The 19,238-nt window shown below is 42.1% G+C and overlaps 2 protein-coding genes and 1 long non-coding RNA gene across 4 annotated transcripts in view; 2 read left to right on the top strand and 1 right to left on the bottom strand.

Annotated features, from left to right (window-relative positions):
- The first annotated feature begins 213 nt into the window (after positions 1-213).
- On the top strand, positions 214-7,151 carry LOC113744705 (putative ferric-chelate reductase 1). Its single transcript, XM_027275418.1, has 8 exons — positions 214-256; positions 371-600; positions 1,426-1,524; positions 1,605-1,752; positions 3,079-3,192; positions 3,523-3,638; positions 3,815-3,901; positions 6,915-7,151. Exons 1-8 carry the CDS (start codon positions 214-216, stop codon positions 7,044-7,046), a joined length of 969 nt encoding a protein of 322 aa, XP_027131219.1. The 3' UTR covers positions 7,047-7,151.
- Positions 7,152-7,747: 596 nt separating this feature from the next.
- On the top strand, positions 7,748-8,582 carry LOC113744704 (uncharacterized). The gene is made up of 3 exons (XR_003461739.1): positions 7,748-7,804; positions 8,389-8,456; positions 8,565-8,582. It is a non-coding gene; the product is annotated as an uncharacterized LOC113744704 (long non-coding RNA).
- Positions 8,583-9,379: 797 nt separating this feature from the next.
- The window catches only part of palmdb (palmdelphin b), a 55,644-nt gene continuing 45,785 nt past the window's right edge, over positions 9,380-19,238 (bottom strand). The window contains exons 6-8 of one of the 2 annotated variants that reach the window (XM_027275419.1): positions 12,644-14,960; positions 12,435-12,526; positions 9,380-12,066 (exon numbers count right to left, since the gene is read on the bottom strand). In XM_027275419.1, the coding sequence (XP_027131220.1) occupies positions 11,983-12,066; positions 12,435-12,526; positions 12,644-14,960 (2,493 nt within the window). In that variant the 3' untranslated portion in view covers positions 9,380-11,982. The remainder of the gene's footprint in view (positions 12,067-12,434; positions 12,527-12,643; positions 14,961-19,238) is intronic. The other variant, XM_027275420.1, reaches the window with a different exon arrangement.

Genomic DNA, 19,238 nt, shown 5'->3' with positions numbered 1-19,238 from the left:
TAAAAAAAGAACCTTTTAGTTGAGTTTATTTCTTCTTTTTTTTTCTCGACTTCCTTGTACAAAGAATAGTGCCCACATCAAAACAGTTCATGTCCTTATCTCAGGCATTTCTTCTAAAGTGTCTTCTGTTCACTGACCACACAGTTTAGTGAAGTGCCTTTAATTCTCTGCCTATGTGTCTGCATTCAGGTTCTCTTCCCTGTTGTGGGGAAAATGGCATCAAAGTCCAGTAGCATCAGATCCGCATCCAGAGACAGTATCCGTGTCTAGTTTTTGATACAGCACAGAATATGTGGTCAACATTTGATTGTTTAGCAGAGAGTAGTCCCAAAGGTCAGGTTATAACCAGATCATTGGCATTCAGAATGAGAATGTGAGCTTCATGTCTCATCTGTTCTTCTTCCTCCTCAGTTTAGTTCAGTGGGGTGTAGCCACAATAAATCCTGTCTCAGAGACCCAGCGGGCTGTCACCCAGACTCCGATCCCCACTGCTTCTTCCTGTCCTTCATCACCGACCAAGAAGAATCCAGTGTGATGTTTGAACTTAGTGGGCCTGCTGAAGGTTACGTGTCCTTCGCCCTGTCTCTGGACAAATGGATGGTGAGTTTCATCATGGAATGGACAGGCCTCCCAGGTTTACTCATGTTGATGTTTCATCCAGCTTTTTGCTTGATATCCTAGTATCATACCACTCTGCAGCGTTTTACATCTCTCAGCCTATTTTCTTCATATTCATTCCATAATGGGATAATTCATTTTATTAGTACAGTAACTTCAAGTTGACTTGACTGTAACTATGCAGACTATATTGTTCACTGTGGATGTGCCTTCAACCGCATCGTCTGACCTTCATCAGTGGATGGAGTTTGCTCAGTTGTCATGGAGATGGCTCATGTTATTGCAAATGTGGGGAATAGTACATCAGTGAAACAGCAGGGATTGTAACAGACACCTGCTGCTTGTGAGTTGTGTCCAGATGATAACTCTAGATTTGAGGATGCCCACACATGCACACAGTAGCGCTTGACTTTGCAATGACAGATAGACCAGACAGTTTCAAAATATTTGTTTGCTTTGTGCGTTTGAAGCACATAAGCAATCATACAGTGACAAATAGGATTAAAATTGTACTTTTAGACTAACAAATTGTTTGGAAAAATTGGTAAGTTCGACAAGTCAGAGCCAGAACTGCCTTTCTCCACTCGTCACATTCACCTGCCTTCATCACAATCAGAAGAGACAACTGCAGCAGCATCTTATGTATCATCAAAAGCATCATCCAAAGTCTAAATAATAATAATCCAATATATCCAGAACTCTGCTGTGTCTCTGCTCACAGAGACCGCACAAACCTGTCTACGTTCAAAACACACAACTGTTAATGTGTGATGAATGGTGTGTGTTATTTGTGTTTTTACATCATAGGGGAACGATGATGTCTATCTGTGTGTGAACGATGGAGGCAGCGTTACCATCAGTGCTGCACATGTCACTGGACGAACACACCCTGAACTGGAAACACAGGTACACACACTGATGGTCATCACCACACAGTTCACTGTATGTTTAACATACAGTCAGTCAGTCAGTGTCTCTGTCTCCAGGAGGATCTGTGGGGTCAGGCCTGGAGGGTGGCTGATGGGGTCATTCAGTGTCGTTTCCAGAGAAACATCCTCCTACCTCGGCTGGAGAACAGGTTCAGCTTTAACCACAGCTACTTCCTGTTTCTTGCACATGGTAGATCTCAGCAGGGTAAGACAGCCTTCATGTGTTGATGCACGATCTTTTTAGTGCCACTGGCTGAATGACAAAAAAGAATATTGGCCAGACACCAATACCAATACCAATGGGATCAAGTCGAGTGGACAGAAAAATAGAAACTTTAAGTCTCACTTGACTCTTTGCTCTTTGTTGACAACTGTGAGGCTGTACTAGAGTGTATGGTGGTGCTGTATAATGTTGGAAAACTTACAAACAAATGCAACACCATGAACTGCACTTAATCAGTGGTCATAGCTCAGACACAGAGGACAGGACACACATACCGTATCTATGACACAGGTCTGGTGAGCATTCAATTGTATTTATATGAAACCAGTTTTACTCAGAGCAAGAGTTACTTTTTTAATAACTGACGTTTAATACATACATAATTGTCTACACATGTATCTGATACATGATCAAACGTATTTCTGTAAATCATCACGTCTCCAAACCTGCACTGCTGCAGTGTTTTTCTTATCATGCTTTTCACTGGACCACAACATGTTTCCCTGCCAGATTCATTTGAGGCATGCCAGCCCAACTGGTTAACATGGGTGCTGAAAGGAAGCGGGCTGGGCTGCATGTTTGGGGCGCTTCCGCCTCCTGTGTGTCCCTGCTGTGACAACAAAAAATATGCAAGAAAGCTTTGGATATATTTCAACTTGTAGGCCTGTTCAGTACTGAATTATGATAACACAGTGTGATGCATACTTAGGTAAAAGTAAAAAAAAAAACATTAGTACAAATACAGGCATGGAATTCAGACTTATGACTTAAATACAGTAAGATGAATAGTTGTAATTAATTAAAAGTGTCATGCACTTGAATACCTTTTGACAAGCAATGTCATTAACCACTTACAGTGTTTAATAATGCAGGATGCAGTCTGCCTAAGACTCATACTTAATAGCCAAATAACATTATTTCTTTTTCTTCTTAGATTCTGAGGATTAGTCATTAGTAACTAAGTAAGGACTGATGAGGTTTCATATTTCTGTTTTTCATCTTGAGTTTTCATCTTGAGCCCAGCTTGTGGGTCAGTGTGTGCTGTCTGGGTGTCTGCTGGGTCTGACTCTGCTGTTCATGAGGACATTTTGAACAAGGTTTTGGTTGTTCACACCTCAGGTCATGTGTATTTCAAGTGACGCATTACTTACATGAATCACACCGCTGAGAATAGTGTTGCTTCCTCTTCAGCTACTGCTGGAACACAGTGCTACACTAAGTTGAACATAAATACTCATGTTAAACTTTCTGTGTGTGTAAAGTGACATTTTACACGAGTACATATTGTCACAACTTTGTTCTCCGCAGGTTTAATCCACAGACATGATCAGCAGCCTCTCATTTCCACCACTCAGAAGAGGATCACGGGACATCCAGAAGATCTCTGTGGCTCCCGCTCCCCCCTGCTAATCAAGTTTCATGGTTGGTTGACACTTATGGATCCAGTATAGGATCTGTATAATAATTGTCTAACACTCTATTGGTCCTATTGTAATAGTACAGCACATGTGTCACTGATAATTTCCAGATTTTCATTTTCATTTTTACTCCTAGCAGCCATGCTGTGTGTGTGTACTTGCAGCCTTGTGTGTGCTCACGAATATGTAATAATGGAACCCAAAAGAGTTACTCAATATGAATTAGAATATGAATTTTTTTTTTTTAATTAATTATCTAAGGAGATGTTGCTCAGTCATGTGACTGTAGAATTAAGTCATAAATCTCAGGTGTTCCTGTGGTCTGTCCTGTCAGGTGTGTTGATGCTGACTGCTTGGATGTGGACGGTGAGCACGGCCGTTTTCATTGCTCGCCACTACAAACACTTGTGGCCTGACACAACTCTGCTGGGACAAAGCCTGTGGTTTCAGGTGAGAGCCCCAATATACAGTATCTGTTACTGCAGCATTAAGGTCTTCCAATATATATATAAAAAAAGATTTAGTTTTCTCTCTCTACCTCTGATTGATGTTGTGGAATTGTGATGTAGTCTTCATCAAGTATTTAAATAGTCCACCTCCCTCTCTCTCTCTCCTTCTGTCTGTAGCTCCATCGAACCATGATGGTCTTGGCTGTAGTCCTAACTGGTGTGGCCTTCAGCCTGCCTTTCATATATAGAAGGGGATGGAGCAAGGTATGTGTGTGTGTGTGTGTGTGTGTGTGTTCTGGTACCCCCTCCATGCTTGTCCACCTGTCCCTCCATCTGTCTAACAGGCTCTTGGCATCGCTAAAGCTTTTGCTCTGTGTCTCTTTGTCAGTCCCACACACACATCTCCACGACAACCCATTGTGTCATCATGGCTTGTTCTTGTGTTGCTGGACCTCAGACTGTGTGTGAGTGTGTATTAGTTGAAACTTAAAAAAAAAACACATTGTAAAACAAGAAACTACACTTTGTAGCAGCAGAGCTTTTCTGCTGGAACAAGGAAACCCCCTTGACCCCCTGCTCTCCTGTGGATCTTCTCTCAGACCAAAATGTCTGCAACACGATTATTATTTTCTAAGAGATAGATTGAAGTATTCTCCAGGTAATGTGCAACATTTGGAAGTATGCAGAATATGTAAATGTGCAAGATATTTATCAAACAGAGTAAAACAAAATTTGTTAAATAAAATGTGTGCTTTAATGTAACGCACTGAGTCAGTAGACGTTAAGTTAGAAGGGCCCCGGGTCTTGTTGATGAGGCCAGTTACAGTTAGCTTGTGTGAGGTTCTGGTCCTGACGTGAGGGGTACTACTGCACAGTGAGGGTAGTTTTGTAGTCGAGTGCACAGAGGTTCTAACATCAGCATGCTAACATGCTAACATGCTGGTGTTCAGCAGGTAGCCTATAATGTTTACCATGTTCATCATCTGAGCTCAGCCAAGCTATTTGTTCATTAGTCCTAACACGTTGTACAGCAGAGGCTGATGGGAATGTGTGTAGTTACTAAGATGTAAGGGTGTTTTTACATGTTTATTTCTTTGTCTGTGACAGTGTTATAAGATATGTTTTATCATGATAAACTCTCTTTCTCTGGAGGAAACTGTTCCTGTATTTCAGCTGCTCCTGCTGTGAACTAGCTTGTAGCTAACACTGTTGTGCATGTGTGTTCCTCAAGCTTCCCTGTAGTGTGGTGTGTGTGGGTGTGTGTGTGTGTGTGTGTGTGTGTGTGTGTTGTGTGTGTGTGTGTGTGTGTGTGTGTGTGTGGTGAATGCTAGCTGTGTCAGCTTACATGCTGTGCTGTTGTGGTGTGAGTGGCACAGCGTTGAATCCATCCATAATTTTCCTTCATCCTGACTCAGCAGAGACGCTGAGCTTTCAGGCAGCAACAGAATCTGTCTGCAGCTTTTCACTGGTCTGACTGCTTCATCATGAAGTGATGAAAGGGTGTCAGAGACCTACACTGCCTCCTGTGAACAGAAACACAGCATGAATACAAACTTTGACTAATCCCAGTTATAGAAGCATGTACATTTCTGTCATGTTTTGAGATATTATTTGTCATATATTTGACTGATTTACACATCTTGTCATGTATGTGATGAAACAGCACCAAGATAAAAAAAATTGTTTTAAACATCCCTTTAATTTAAATTAGGGTTCTTTAAAATCAGGAAAAAAAAATACACTGTCAAAATATTTCATCCAAAACTAAATTCTTTTACAGCTTTCATCAAATGGAAATATTCTAGATGAAGTCAACAATGTAAATCCACTCTAACAATATCATATCTAGTTTTATCTTGTGTCACACCTTCCTATAACTCCCAAAAATAATAAAGAAATAAAAAGCAGGGAGAAAATTCGATTCTACTAGACGAGATACATCCAAGAAAGCTTAACGGGAATTTACAGAAGAGCAGACAATGAAAGTGCAAACAAATCCAGTGGCAGCTTCATCCTTGCTGTTTGATAACTAGCAGTTTCACGTTTCATAGTTTTGTTCCTGACCTTGTTGACAGTAGTTTAAGGTGGCCTCTAGGGGTCTGTCTTTCCTCATGCATACCATCAGTGCGTCCCGGCTGACTTGAGCACCAATAAATCATAAACTGACATTCCAGCCAGAAACAAACTGTGTGTGGTGACAGGAGAGTTCAGTTTTCCATGTTTCCGTGTGTGTCTAGTGTTACTTGTATTAATGATTGCTGCTTTTCACCAACCATAGCTAACCATGTCTAAAGAGCCATGAAGGATATGGAAGGAAACACACTTGTTAATGATGTAGTCGCTGTCCTGTGTCTGTGGAGCTCAGGCTTTAGTGTCATGGGATCGCTGAGACTGTTATTAAGCGGAGCTGCTGACATGCAGAGTTAAGTGCTTCTGACCACAATTCGCTAACTTCACTCAGACTCTGATCCCGTCTCCTCTGTCCTGTCTCGTCTCTGATGATGGTGTGCACTGTGTGATGTTCGCACACCACCTGCTGCTTGTCCTTGTCCTCACGGAGCTCTTTCAACTCGTTAGATCTAAAAAAGTCTTCCCATCCACTGGATAAGTGGCCTTGGTTCACTCTGATTTGAATCATATCCAGCCAGAAAATATCAGAGCTGCCAAACTGCTACAATCAATAAACCTGCTCTAATCTCGGCACCGCCATCAATTTAAGTCCATAGCTCAGAATTCTATTGCTGCTGTTTCCATCCTGTCCATGAAAGCTCACAGGGAACACATTTGTTCTGAGAATAATATATTATGTACATACATGTATTTACATTAAATATTTAATTTCAATATTGGCAGTTTTGAAATTTGTTGATGTCTTTTAGTCACATTATTTTGTTCCAAATCTATATTGTTCTACTTCTACTACTGTACTATCTTTCTTCTTGTATTATTTATCATAATCCACTCTGCTTCAACTTTGACCTTCTGCACTGCAGTTGTGTGCATGAAGTTTATTGGAAGACATTTTAGGTATGTTTATGTCAGTATAGATAATCTGGATAACTTTGGCTTGTCTGAAATTAGGAAAATAGTCTCAATAAATTCAAGTCATTCTTAAGGCAGCAGCAGAAATGATTGTAATTTAACAGTAGGAGCTTTCGTGAACGTGTTTGTTGGAACTTTCATGCAGATTTTACCAGAGACGACTCTGCTATTTTAGCAACTGTCTGTGACTGCAGCTCCTTTCCTCTGCGGTCTGTCGTCTTCTCTGTCCTCTTAGCGTGCAGGCTCACACCCTTACATCGGCTGCACTGTCATGGCTCTGTCTGTCATCCAGCCAATTATGGCAATTTTCGGCCGGCCCCAGAATCCCCCAGGTGAGACCTCAAACCAGATTTTAATAACTCCATGACTTCCTCATAACTGTTTCAGATAAGTGGATTTCATCCTTTTTCAGTCGATCGAGAAGCAGCATGAGCATTTTTAAATTCATCCACATTAGCTGAAATCATACCTTGTCCTGTCTCTTTGCATCTGCAGGGGTTATCTTCAGCTGGATGCACTTTGCAGCAGGAACCGTTTGCCAGTACTCGCTGGTAAGACGCGTGATTGGAAATATATTTTCTTGAGAATTTGCAGTGATTGCTGCTATTCAAAATAAGGATGATGACATGAGGATGCTGCTGAGGCTGGAGTTATTCTACATCCTCATTCTGTCAACAGCTGCCATGCAAAGCCAAAGCTAGCATTGCATTAGTCCACCTCTCATACTTTCTGACTTCCCATCTGCGTCTCTCAGTGGCGATTGATCCATTTTATGTGAGTTTTATATAAAAATGGAGTTCTATGGCACAGAGGAAGAAGATAAGCAGAGTAGGTGTTTGCAGGATACAGTTGTTGGGATTTGTTGACAATAAGAAAAATATAGTATATAACCCGACTTATCTTTTAAACCAAAAGGCTCATTCTATATGTAAATGAAAATGTGCAGAGTGCAGCACAATGATCTAAGTGTTCTCTCCCTCCCAGCGGCGTGTGTGTTCCTGGGTGTTGCTCAGCAGGCGCTGTTGTTACCCAGCCCCTGGTCTCCTGCAGTGCTGTTGGATGGCTGCTGGATTGTGCTGGCAGACCTGCTTCTGTTAATCCACTCCTACACACTCAGAAGTCGAGGTACTACAGGCCAGTGTTGGTGCAAATGAAATGTCTGATAGTCGTCAGACAGAATTACATTTTGACAAACTCAATGTCAAAGATCTGTGTGGACCCCTCTGTCCAAACACCCTGATCGCCACTGCTAGATATGGTCCTTCACTTTCTTCCCGTCCATGAACACTACCACCTGTGTTCATTGAATACCTCCATGCCACCAGTGCACTCTCAATACTGCTTTTATTTTCTCTCCTGTTAGCTGTGGATTAGTTCCTATGCCTCGGTAAACAGTTGTTTCAATTAGTGATGAGTGCTGCTGCCTGCAGCAACTATCAATGTTCTGTTCCAACGCATTATGACTAAAGCCAAAAATGATTATGGTGTGCGTGCGCGTGTGGATGTATCAGAGGTGGGTGTATCTATGTGGGTGTCTGAGTGGAATGCTAATACCTTGGAAATGTCAACCCTCTGTACTAGTCTTTTAATGACAGACCTCATATGAACTCTTCCCTCCTTAAAGAGGACAGCAGAGGACTGTGTTCTTTCACTGTGCAGCCTTATGATGTAGTCATATATCTGACTGAATACTGCCTGTGTGTCCGCAGGAAACAGGAACAGTGACGACAAAGAGAACATTTTGTTTGCTCAGTCAGAGAGGCAGCAGCATGGAGAGGTGAGATTTGCACACTTCACATTCTAATTTTGTTTATTTGTTGCTTTTTTTTTTATTATTATTATTTTTTACTCTCTTTCTCTTTTTATTGACTTTTCAAAATGCAAGATTTCCAAAGTCAAGAGGTGGTGTTCTGGTGTTCCTACAGGAAATCAGGCTTTCTGGCTGCATTTATAAAACTTTATAAGTGTGTAATTATCACAAATGATCATTTAATCAAATGTTTGAAATGTTTATTTTCTGTTACTTCTTTCACTCATTATGTTACTTTTAGAGCATCATACTTTTTCGCCCTAGTGTATCATACTATAGTGTCTATGCATGGTATGGAGATCTGCTCTAATGTAGTTAAGATGGTTTGTGCAATGGGTTGTATTAGCCCAGTTAATTCTGTTTCTGTTTCTAGTTTCAGAAAACTCTTATTTTGTACCATCGTCCATCAATCCTATCACTCATCTTCACCAATATCAGGTCAAACCTTCGGGACACATTTGTGATAAATGATGATCTAATCCTGATAAAAATACACTAGTACTACTATGAATGTTCTTGATCCAGGGATCTAAGGGAAAGTTTCTCTCTGCTGCCAACTCAGGCTAAAATGCCATCAGGCAGACCATGTTCATGCATCAAAAACAAAAAAAGCTCACACACAATCTTTAACATCTTTTATTGTTGCACGCACTAATCTCTTAAATACTTGCATGATAAGTACAAGGTGAAAAGCCCCTATGGCATTTAGTCATAAGAGCCAAATAAGCACCAGAAGCTTTTCACGGTGTTTGAACATCAGCAAGCAATCCTTGAGATTTGTAAGCTATACTTTAACAATGAAGCATACAAAACATGAAATTTCAAACTTGCTGTAAGGTCAAGAAAGTACCAAGCTCTTTAGAAGCTGCTTTTCAGAGTAGCTGAATATCACTGCTTTGTAAATATGAGAAACATTTGGTTATTAAAATCTTATATTTATTTATTATTTATTATATTATTATTTCTGAAAATCCTTTTTGGAAATGTTTTGTATATGGTCAGTAAATTCACAATAAAGGAAACCACAAAAGTACTAAATAAATACAAATGCCCTGTTTGATTAAGAAGTTAATGTCCTATCTAATATTATATATATATAGTGCTTGAATAAAATACCTTTTTTTGTGGAAATCTTTTTCATTTTTTGGAATTTCCAAAGCAAGCATGTGAAGACAGTGGACATTTTTGTGTCATTGGTCCTGTAGCTGAGCACAATACCTGTTCTTACTGGATTGTCTTACTGTAGGTCATACAGAATAATGTGGAACCAGTTCAGGCAGACAACTCAAATGGTTTGATGTCCCCAAGTATCCGTTAGGAAGTAACAAAACAGAAAACTAAAATCTATCCATCAGCTGTACCCACTGATGATTGTACCCAGGGTAAACCCACACAGGCACAGATACGACATGCAAATTAAACAAAAGAAAGGCCTCAGCCAGCCGGCCGATTTAAACCCACAACCCTTCTCACATACGCATTCTCACTAAAATTTTGACATTCACTATGTGAGTTGTCTGAGTAAACTACATTTCTTAAGTGAAAGGCATAGGTATAATATATTTTGTATACTGTGCTGATTTATGCCCATCCAGCTCACCCTGAAATATTATTTGCAGCAAAAAAGCATAGTATGAAAATACAATTAATATACACTGAGCAATGTACCTTTTGCTTTATCAAGACGTACAATAACATCAAAATATGCTTTCAAATCTGATTTAGATTTGTAATGTCAAGAGAAGTTTAGCAAAGAATGGACTTAACAATACATGTCTACTGTTCAGGCATCTCAGCAAAAAGAACTGTCTGCAAATACTTGGAATTTCCTGTCAGCACATTATTATCTTTGATATAAAGGATACATTTTTATAAGATTGTTTTAGTCTATCTTAATACAGTGATCACGTCATATGTTACACAAGAGTCATTGTTTGCTGATACCATGGTACAGAGAACAAACAGAATATACAGTAATAACAAGATGACAAAAATATTCTGCAGCAGAGTGCAGCTACACTGTAAAGTATGATATATACAAAAACACTGTCCTGTGTAAAATTCAAATGTTCAGCTGAAGCAAACATGAGGCTGCTCTGTTTCTTTACTGTGGCACAGCACATGGAGACTCCTAAAGCTTATAGTAGCAGAAAGATTGTTGTCCTTGTTGTGTCTCCATCAGTTTGAGATTTCCCTGCACAAATCATCATCATCATTATTATTAAATCATTTTTACCTTTACAATGGATCAAATGAGTATGAGTAATATCAAAGGTGTCACTTGTAGTGGTAAACTAACCGAGAATGATCACTGTATTGGCATTTTAGCATCTTTCAGCCTGCAACATTGATGTCACTGGTTCAGTTTCAGTTAAAGCTGCCCCTAAGTTACCAAGAAACAAACAGAACAATGAACGAATACAGCTGTTATCTCAACAGCTTCGCTCTAACTGCAACAAGTCATCACACCACAACCAACAACAATAACTTACAATAAATAAAGACCTATCTGCAACCTAGAGGGCAGCACTACAAAGAGGACTCTTCATAGGCGAAACAGACTTACAGTCAATATTATATCAACAATACATCTGCCACTTGATTTGTCTAACTCACAATATGGAAGACCCATGTTAGTTTCAGCTGAACTGAACCATCAATGTACACATGGCATATGAATACTGTATTAAGATATTAAGATAGTCTTATCCTTTACTGCTATCCTTTAAAAATAATTAAATTAAAATTAAGGCCAAATCATTATTTGGAGAATAATATTGAGAATCTAAGAATTTCCCACTTTTTTGAGGTTCAGTGCTTCCAGTGGTTTTGGGTTTGACCAAAACCACTGGTTTTAAATTGTTCTTCTAAAGCCAGAAGATAATCCATAAGGAGAAATGCAGTTATTTTAAATTATTGCATGACATATAAACTGATAACCTGGATTTGCCTGTGGAGTGCGTTATTTTCGATACCTGCACTGATCAAAAAGGATTATCCCATTTATACCATCGCCACTTGCCATAATTCAAAATACTAGTATTGTTCATCTGTAATTTGGTTTAAATGGAAAGTGTGTCTTGGCACCATCTTTGTCAGTCTTGTAATACACATTACGTTACTACTCCAACAAATATTAGAAGCTGTAGCTTTATAAGAGCTGAAACCAGCAGCCTTCCAGCTATGAATGTTGATTTAGAAATGGTAAGGACATGTCAGAGTTGTGTGGGTTTCTGAAAATAATGCACACCCTCTGGCCAGTATCAAGTGTTATATGTCCACAGTACAGTATGATACTGTATTCTAGTTCTCTACAGACTTCGTCCAGAGTAATGTGGCCACAAACATTCTCAGTATCTTGCTAGTTTTGCCCAAAGTGTCACAAAAGCAGAGTTTAGGTTATGTCACAACATGAAACAAACATTGCAATGCTGCATCTAACTTGAATGAGTATAACAGTGACAACCAATGCCCATGTATGGTAAACTTGTCTTCAGTCGTTTTTTGTAAACTCGCCAGCCTCCCAGCGCAGAGCCATGGCACTCTTGCGTCTTCCTCCTGTGTAGACGTCTGGAAACTAAGAAACACAGCTGATTGTTTATCTGCTTGCTTTCAAAGAACTTCCTCCACCTCCTCATTCACCTCCACCTACTCCACTTCCAGTTCCTCCCTCAGGTTATTAGACTGAAGGTGGAATAAGCGAATCAATTTTCCATGATAATATTACTATTCAGAATTAGCAAGTACATTTTGCCCCAATAATTTCTTTTATTGCATCATGACAAGGTACACTCAATTAATCAATTGCAAATTTAAATCAGAAAAACATGTAATGCTAATATTTTCCATATGTATAAAATACAAAACATAAAACATATTCAATTATTTTTATTGATGATTGTATCTGTAAAATAGAATAAATGATTTTTTTGAGCAGGAGCTTACTCTGTGATCACAGGATAAAGCTGAGCGATCCATCCTGTAGGCTGTTTTCATTGGAGATGATGGAGATGACTTGCACTTCACTGGTACATCAACTAATAACAAAGACCAAAGATCAAATATTAGATTAAAGATATAAACACAAAGTGTTGGAAATAATGTGTAATGAAACAATGAAATAATTTTCTGCAGTCAGTATATTGCTGACATACCTGAATTGTCAAATGCCAAAGTGTCCATGTGATTTGACAGCATCCTTTCCGTATTGAACCTGTCTTTGCCATACAGATTTGCCCTCTCTTTTCTCAGTTCTTCCTCCCTCTGCTTAACCATCCTAATTTCTTCATCCACCAGTGATATTGTGCTTCTTGAACGCAGCTTGAAAAAGGGGTTGCTCAGGAACATTTTTTCCTGGGGCTGCTCACAAGCTTTGTTGAGAGAGAAGTCTGAGGCACTGCGAATAATCAGATTGGATGTCTCTAGAATAATGACGTTGGAACTGTTGTCTTCAGAGTGCCACTCGCTGCCATGTGCTGCCACGTTCTCGTCGCCATGCCTGGGGCTGGAGTTGAAATCATTGCTAGGGTCGAGAATGATAACGTTGTTCGCTGACACTTCATGTTTCAGTGGTTCCTTAGTAGGTGAGGAGGTGATGATAAATGATGGTGTGAGGGGTGTACTTATGGATCTGGGGATACTTCGTGATGGAGCGCAATCAGTTGATATGCCCATCCTGGAGAGACCCCTCTCTCTCCTAAAGTTTTCTTCCCTTTCCATTGATATGCGAATCTCCCTTTCAACTGGTGTTTCCGGGTCATCGTAAGGGGACCTGTAACTGGAGTCATCCAGGCCAGAATCCTCTGAGCAAGGGCTGAATTGGGTGTGAGGATAATCCCCAACCAGATTTAAGTTTTCCAGTTCATGTGCTTTCTTCTGGGTTCTTTCAATGTTCCGAACTGGTGTGTACATGAAACTGTGGCTGCCATGGAAGCTGGGATGCTTGGTTGTAGGTAAGACAATCTTGTTCATGGTTTGCTCCTCCATTTCCTTCCACTGTTTACGAGCCAGCTGGAAGTCCACATGCTCCGTGCTAACATTCTCGCTCTTGGTTTCTTGTATCACACAGAAATCTTTAGGTATCTTCTTGTTTGGATCTGCATTAATGTGCTCTTGGTGGTTGGTGTGGTTATGATTTGTATCTCTGCCATTTTCACCCTCATCTTCAGAGATTTTTGACAAAGCTTGAAGACCTAAAGGGTTATATTTAACCTCCTGTGGAGGGGTGGGAGAGGAAATTGTATCTTCGGGCTGTTCCAGAACTTCTTCCGCTTGTGGAATCTCAAAGTGGACCTCTTCAAAGTCTGTCTCAACTTTTTGCACAAAGAGCTCCTGGGCACTCAGCTGAAGACTGTCCAAATATGAGTCATCATCTTCTTTATTTATAGAAGACGAGAATATTGTTCGCCATTTTTCGTCTGTCTCACTGTCTGAGGAAGCGGCTGCAATTTCAACTCTCAGACATTCATCCATTTCGTCAGGGTCAAGGTCATGGCAGGACTCATTGGACACATCTGACATTGCCTCTTCTCTAATGCGCTGCTCTAATATCGACTCATTTGTAATGGGTGGTTCAAATAGGATGTCATGGGCCTCTGGGTCTTCCTCTGTGTCTCTTGCCAGATTTTGATAGCCATCATATTCAGGATTCAGCTCATTATCCTCAGGCTCTGCCTCTGCCTCAGTGTATAACTCTAGCTCAGGATTTTGCTCTGGCTCAGAGTACTGGTCTGGTTCAGGGTAGTGTTCTGGTTCAGGGTATTGTTCTGGTTCAGGGTATTGTTCTGGCTCTGGGTAGTCCTCCAGCTCAAGTTCTTCCTCTGGCTCAGGGTATTGATCTGGCTCAGGGTATTGATCTGGTTCAGGATCTTGTTCTGGCTCTGGGTACTTCTCTGATTCAGGCTCTGGCTCTGGCTCTGGCTCAGGATACTGCTCTGGCTCAGGATACTGCTCTGGCTCAGGGACTTGTTCTTGCTCAGGAAGTTGTTCTGGCGTGTCCTGCCTCTTACGATGCGCCTCATTCTCACAAACACTATCAGCACTGGATAGTGTGTCGGACACCGATGAGGTGATCGACTCATTCCTATTGAGGTCTTCATGTCCTGGTTCCAATATCAATGCCTCCTTTTGATCCTGACAAGGCATTTCAGGGCAAACACTGGTTGTAGAGCAGTTGGGTTTGTCAATCTCAATTTTGTCAGTTGGCAGGTCAGTTAATAATTTGTCAAGTGTCATGTTTTCTCTTGGGGAATCTGATGTGTCTGTCTCTATACAAACTTGCTCATCATCTGCACTGAAATCTTTTCCCTGCTCAGGTGAATCAGACACAGCAACCTCCACTTCACAGTCCATCCGCAGCTCTGATTGTTCAGTGGTTTCCATGGTGATAAAGAACAAGTTGTGATTCTCAGTTGTGCTGCAACCTTCGCTCAGTTCTTTTCCATTTGCCTCTCCATCCACCAAGGTAGCTTTCTGAAAAGAGAGAATAAATAAAGAAGACTTTCATTTTCTGGGAGGATTACTTTGCATGTTTACTAAATGCATAAGTAAGGGGCACTTCTCTGCATATACATCAATAGCACCATCCTTACACCCTTTTGTGCATTGTCCTTAAGTGTCTTCCTCCAGGGTCTCCCTGTATTGGAAATGTCTTTAATTCCTCAAATGACAAGTCCAGTGACAAGCAGGGCTATTATTTGTTCAATATTGTACTTTATATGTAACACAGGACAACAGAGGAATCAGTCCATTATAGCTTGATCATATTTGGATGTATTATGAAATAAAAACAGCATACAAATAAGACCCTGAATTATCAGCTTGAGGATTTTATCAGTTGCAATATTTTTTGTCAATATAGAAGTCATTACTATGATCATCATTGTGTTTTGTCACTCCAGACCGACTCAATAACACTTCAGAATGTTATTGTGAATGTAATCACACACCAGTGTGGCTTTGGCAAATCCTCTTGAAGTCCTGAAGTACAATAAGCACGCTGAAGTTGTCCATCAACACTTAAATGTTTTGTGCCAGGCGGAGAAACACTTTCAGATGTATCAGATGTGTAGTGAGATGGGGGTCATGATGATGAGGATGAGGATGGTGGTGGAGTATGTGTGTGGGGGGTTATGATCAGCGCTGAGTGAATGTTTCCCTAAGTGGGTTATTCACAGAAAAAGAGGAAGCACATCAAAAGCTGCTGAATTAGATGGCATTATATCTGTCCTTATGTAAGTCTGTGGGGCTGGGTGTGCCTCCCACACACTGCCAGTGTGTCCCTGCAAGATGATTAGCCGAGCCCCACAGTCCCTTTGTTCACACATGCACACACATACTCAGACATTTCAATTTATATTACTTGTCACTACGAAAATCATCACTGACTGTATTCATTTCTTGACTTTTACAGTAAGATACACTTTCTAAATATCACTAACTCAGCTCTGTTTAAGACTTTTCTTATTCCATAATGACCTCTCAAGGAGGTACAATGAGTGCCACAAAGTATCTTGGGGTAGTCAAACACATAAATTCCTAGGCAGTGGACGTTGTTCTTTTATGTGCAGCTGCTGATGCAACCTGTGTGCGCTGTGCATAAAAGATTCAGATTAAAAAGACCAGTGAATCTCCTCTGTCATCAGAACATACTGTGATCAAGTTAGTTGGTAGTTTAATTGCATCAGAATTCTAATTTGAAATACTTTTCTTTACTTTACTTGTTCTTGTTAAATATTACAAAACACATTGATATATCCATTCTCATGATGTGCATTATGAAGCATGTAAATTGTATGGCAGACTTGACTGGTGGATGAACTAGACAGATAACTCTTGTTTGATCAACACCAACAATTTGGTATTGGTATTGGTTGCCTGTGTTATTTCTCCTCACTATGGGAGAATCTGGTTGAATCCACCCCAACCCTGTAGTGTGATGTCATATGCTTCTGCTGCCAAGTGTCAAGCCAGCAGCTCACCAGGGCCTGTGGGCTCTTTTCACTCCAAAGCTCTAAGTATTTAACAGGATATCCACGGCTGCTGACTCCAAACATCAAATACTGTCACTGCAGGTCCACTTTCCACCAAGTATCTAATCCTTTTGCCTTCCTCCACATCTCTCTTTTGAACAGTCACAGTAAGCACATTCCTTTCATCATCACAAACAGCAGACCATTCAAATTAGGTCCAGTAAGCTGTTTTGTTATATTAAGTTTAGATTTGATATGAGTCTATCATTGTCCTTTGCTTCAAAACAATGCGAGCATGGCGATAGAGAAACATGTCTATTTGTCTGTATCAGTCCCACCTGAGAGTCCCACAGAGTGATCTTCAGTGTTTGACAAATACACGTTTCAAAATCAGGGCAGAGAAATGCAACTATCCATATATCAAAGACACAAAACGTTGGGTTACTTAACGTTACTTAACCTGGTTCTTTGATAACAGAGTGAGGTGTTTCACTATGGGAATCGCTTCTGGCGAGACCATTACGGAAGCTCCAATGACACAACGTCTGTCTCCGACAGACAGGTCGACGTGTAGGGAAGGCCCCGCCCCCTCTATATACCACGGTCGACCGCCCCGTCCAGGCCATTCTTATCGGTTTCTTCCCTCATACATGCAAGGAGGGAATTGTTGGTGAAACACCTCACTCTGTTATCAAAGAACCAGGGATTACGTTAAGTAACCCAACGTTCTTTTTCTAACTTCGCTCGGTGTTTCACTATGGGAGATATAGACCACTCCTGGAATGCATAATCTCCCGAAGTCATCTGGCTCCTGACTGGGATGACATCAACCAGTTTCTGAAGCACCAGACTCGAGCACTGCGTGAGCTAGGGATGGACCTGAGACATCCAGCCTATAGAATCTCACGAAAGTGTGCGGAGAAGCCCAACTCGCCGCCGCACAAATGTCCTCCACCCTAACTCCTTTAAACAGAGCCCATGACGTAGCCATGCTCCTGGTGGAGTGAGCTTTCAAACCTGCAGGGGGCTGCTGGCCCCTGCACCTGTAAGCTAGCCCTATAGCATCCACAATCCAATGTGACAGTCTCTGTTGGGATAGTGGCTTCCCCTTGTGGGGCGTGGCCCAAGACACAAACAGCTGATCGGTTCCCCGGAAGCTGGCTGTCCTGTTCACATACACACGTAATGCACGCACAGGGCACAGAGTGTTCAGTCTGCTCTCCTCCGCTGACCCAAACGGCGGAGGATGAAAAGCCTTCAATTCCACTGTGGGGCATCTGTAAGCAGATTCCACCACTTTAGGTATGAACGCCGGATTCGGCCGTAAACACACCTTAGACAAGCCCGGCGCAAACTGCAAGCAAGCCGGGCGGGTTGACAGCGCATGTAAATCACTCACTCGCTTCGCAGTAGTCAAAGCGAGGAGGAGAGCGGTCTTAAGTGACAAAAACTTCAGACCCACCACCTCCAAAGGTTCAAATGGGTGTTGTGAAAGAGCGTCTAACACAATCGCCAAGTCCCATAATGGCACCATAGGCCTGGAAACTGGCAGTTTCCGGCGCACTCCGTTCATAAAGCGGCATACCAACGGATGCTGGCCCACCGGCTTATCCCCCAAGCCTATGTGGCATGCTGAAATAGCGGCCAGATACACCTTGATAGTGGAAAAGGCTTTACCCTTTTCCAGCAGGTCTTGGAGAAAACAGAGAATGTCTTTCACTGAGCACTGAAATGAGACAATACGTCTGGCCTCACACCACTCCTCAAACACTCGCCACTTACAACTGTATAATGAGCGAGTGGATGAAGCCCTCGCACACTGAATAGTGTCGATCACGTTCCGAGGCAATCCAGCAGTGCCCAAATTTAACCTCTCACGGGCCAGGCCCAGAGAGCCACCTGCTCTGGATGGGGATGGTAAATCTCCCCCCCTGCCTGAGACAAGAGGTCCCTGCGCAGCGGCAGGGGCCAAGGTTGGCCTGATAGTACTTGAACTATCTCCGCTATCCAGTGTTTGGACGGCCACCGTGGGGCTATCAAAATCAGCGACAGGCCCTGAGCTCTCACTCTGGTCAGTGTGGGGGAGATCAGACTGAGAGGAGGAAATGCGTACAGCAAGACGTTTGGCCACGGGTGCGCCAGCGCATCCACACCTAACGGCGCATCCTCCTCCGTTAATGAGAAATACAGCTGACAATGCGCGTTTTCTCGCGAGGCGAACAGATCTACGGCAGCCCGGCCGTACCTCTGCCACAGCTGGCTCACCACCTGGGGATGGAGTTTCCATTCCCCGAACAGAGGGTTTCCTCTTGACATGAGATCTGCGCCCCTGTTCAGCACTCCCGCTACGTGCGTCGCCCGCAGCGACCCGAGCCGAGAGACGCTCCACAGAATTATTTTCTGTGCCAGTTTGTGAAGCCGTGAAGAGCGCGTGCCTCCCTGACGGTTCACGTATGCCACCACCGTGGAGTTGTCGGATTTCACCAGCACATGCTGCCCTCTCAGGTGAGGGAGAAAATGTTTCAAGGCCAGAAACACTGCCATCAACTCGAGATAGTTTATATGCGCCTGAGCCAGCTCCGCTGACCAGGTGCCATTCACTGCTCTGCCCTTGAATGTCGCTCCCCAACCTGTCATGGACGCGTCCGTTGTTATGACAACCCTTGACGCCACCGTCCCCAGGCTGACACCCTGAGAGAAAATCGCCGGATTTCTCCACTGGTGGAGAGCTGCCGTGCACTCTGGCGAAACTGTCACCGAGCGAGAGAGGTGACGGCGG

The sequence above is a fragment of the Larimichthys crocea genome, unplaced genomic scaffold (genome assembly GCF_000972845.2).
Source record: "Larimichthys crocea isolate SSNF unplaced genomic scaffold, L_crocea_2.0 scaffold125, whole genome shotgun sequence".
NCBI lineage: Eukaryota > Metazoa > Chordata > Actinopteri > Sciaenidae > Larimichthys > Larimichthys crocea.
This window is presented reverse-complemented; position numbering and strand designations above follow the sequence as displayed.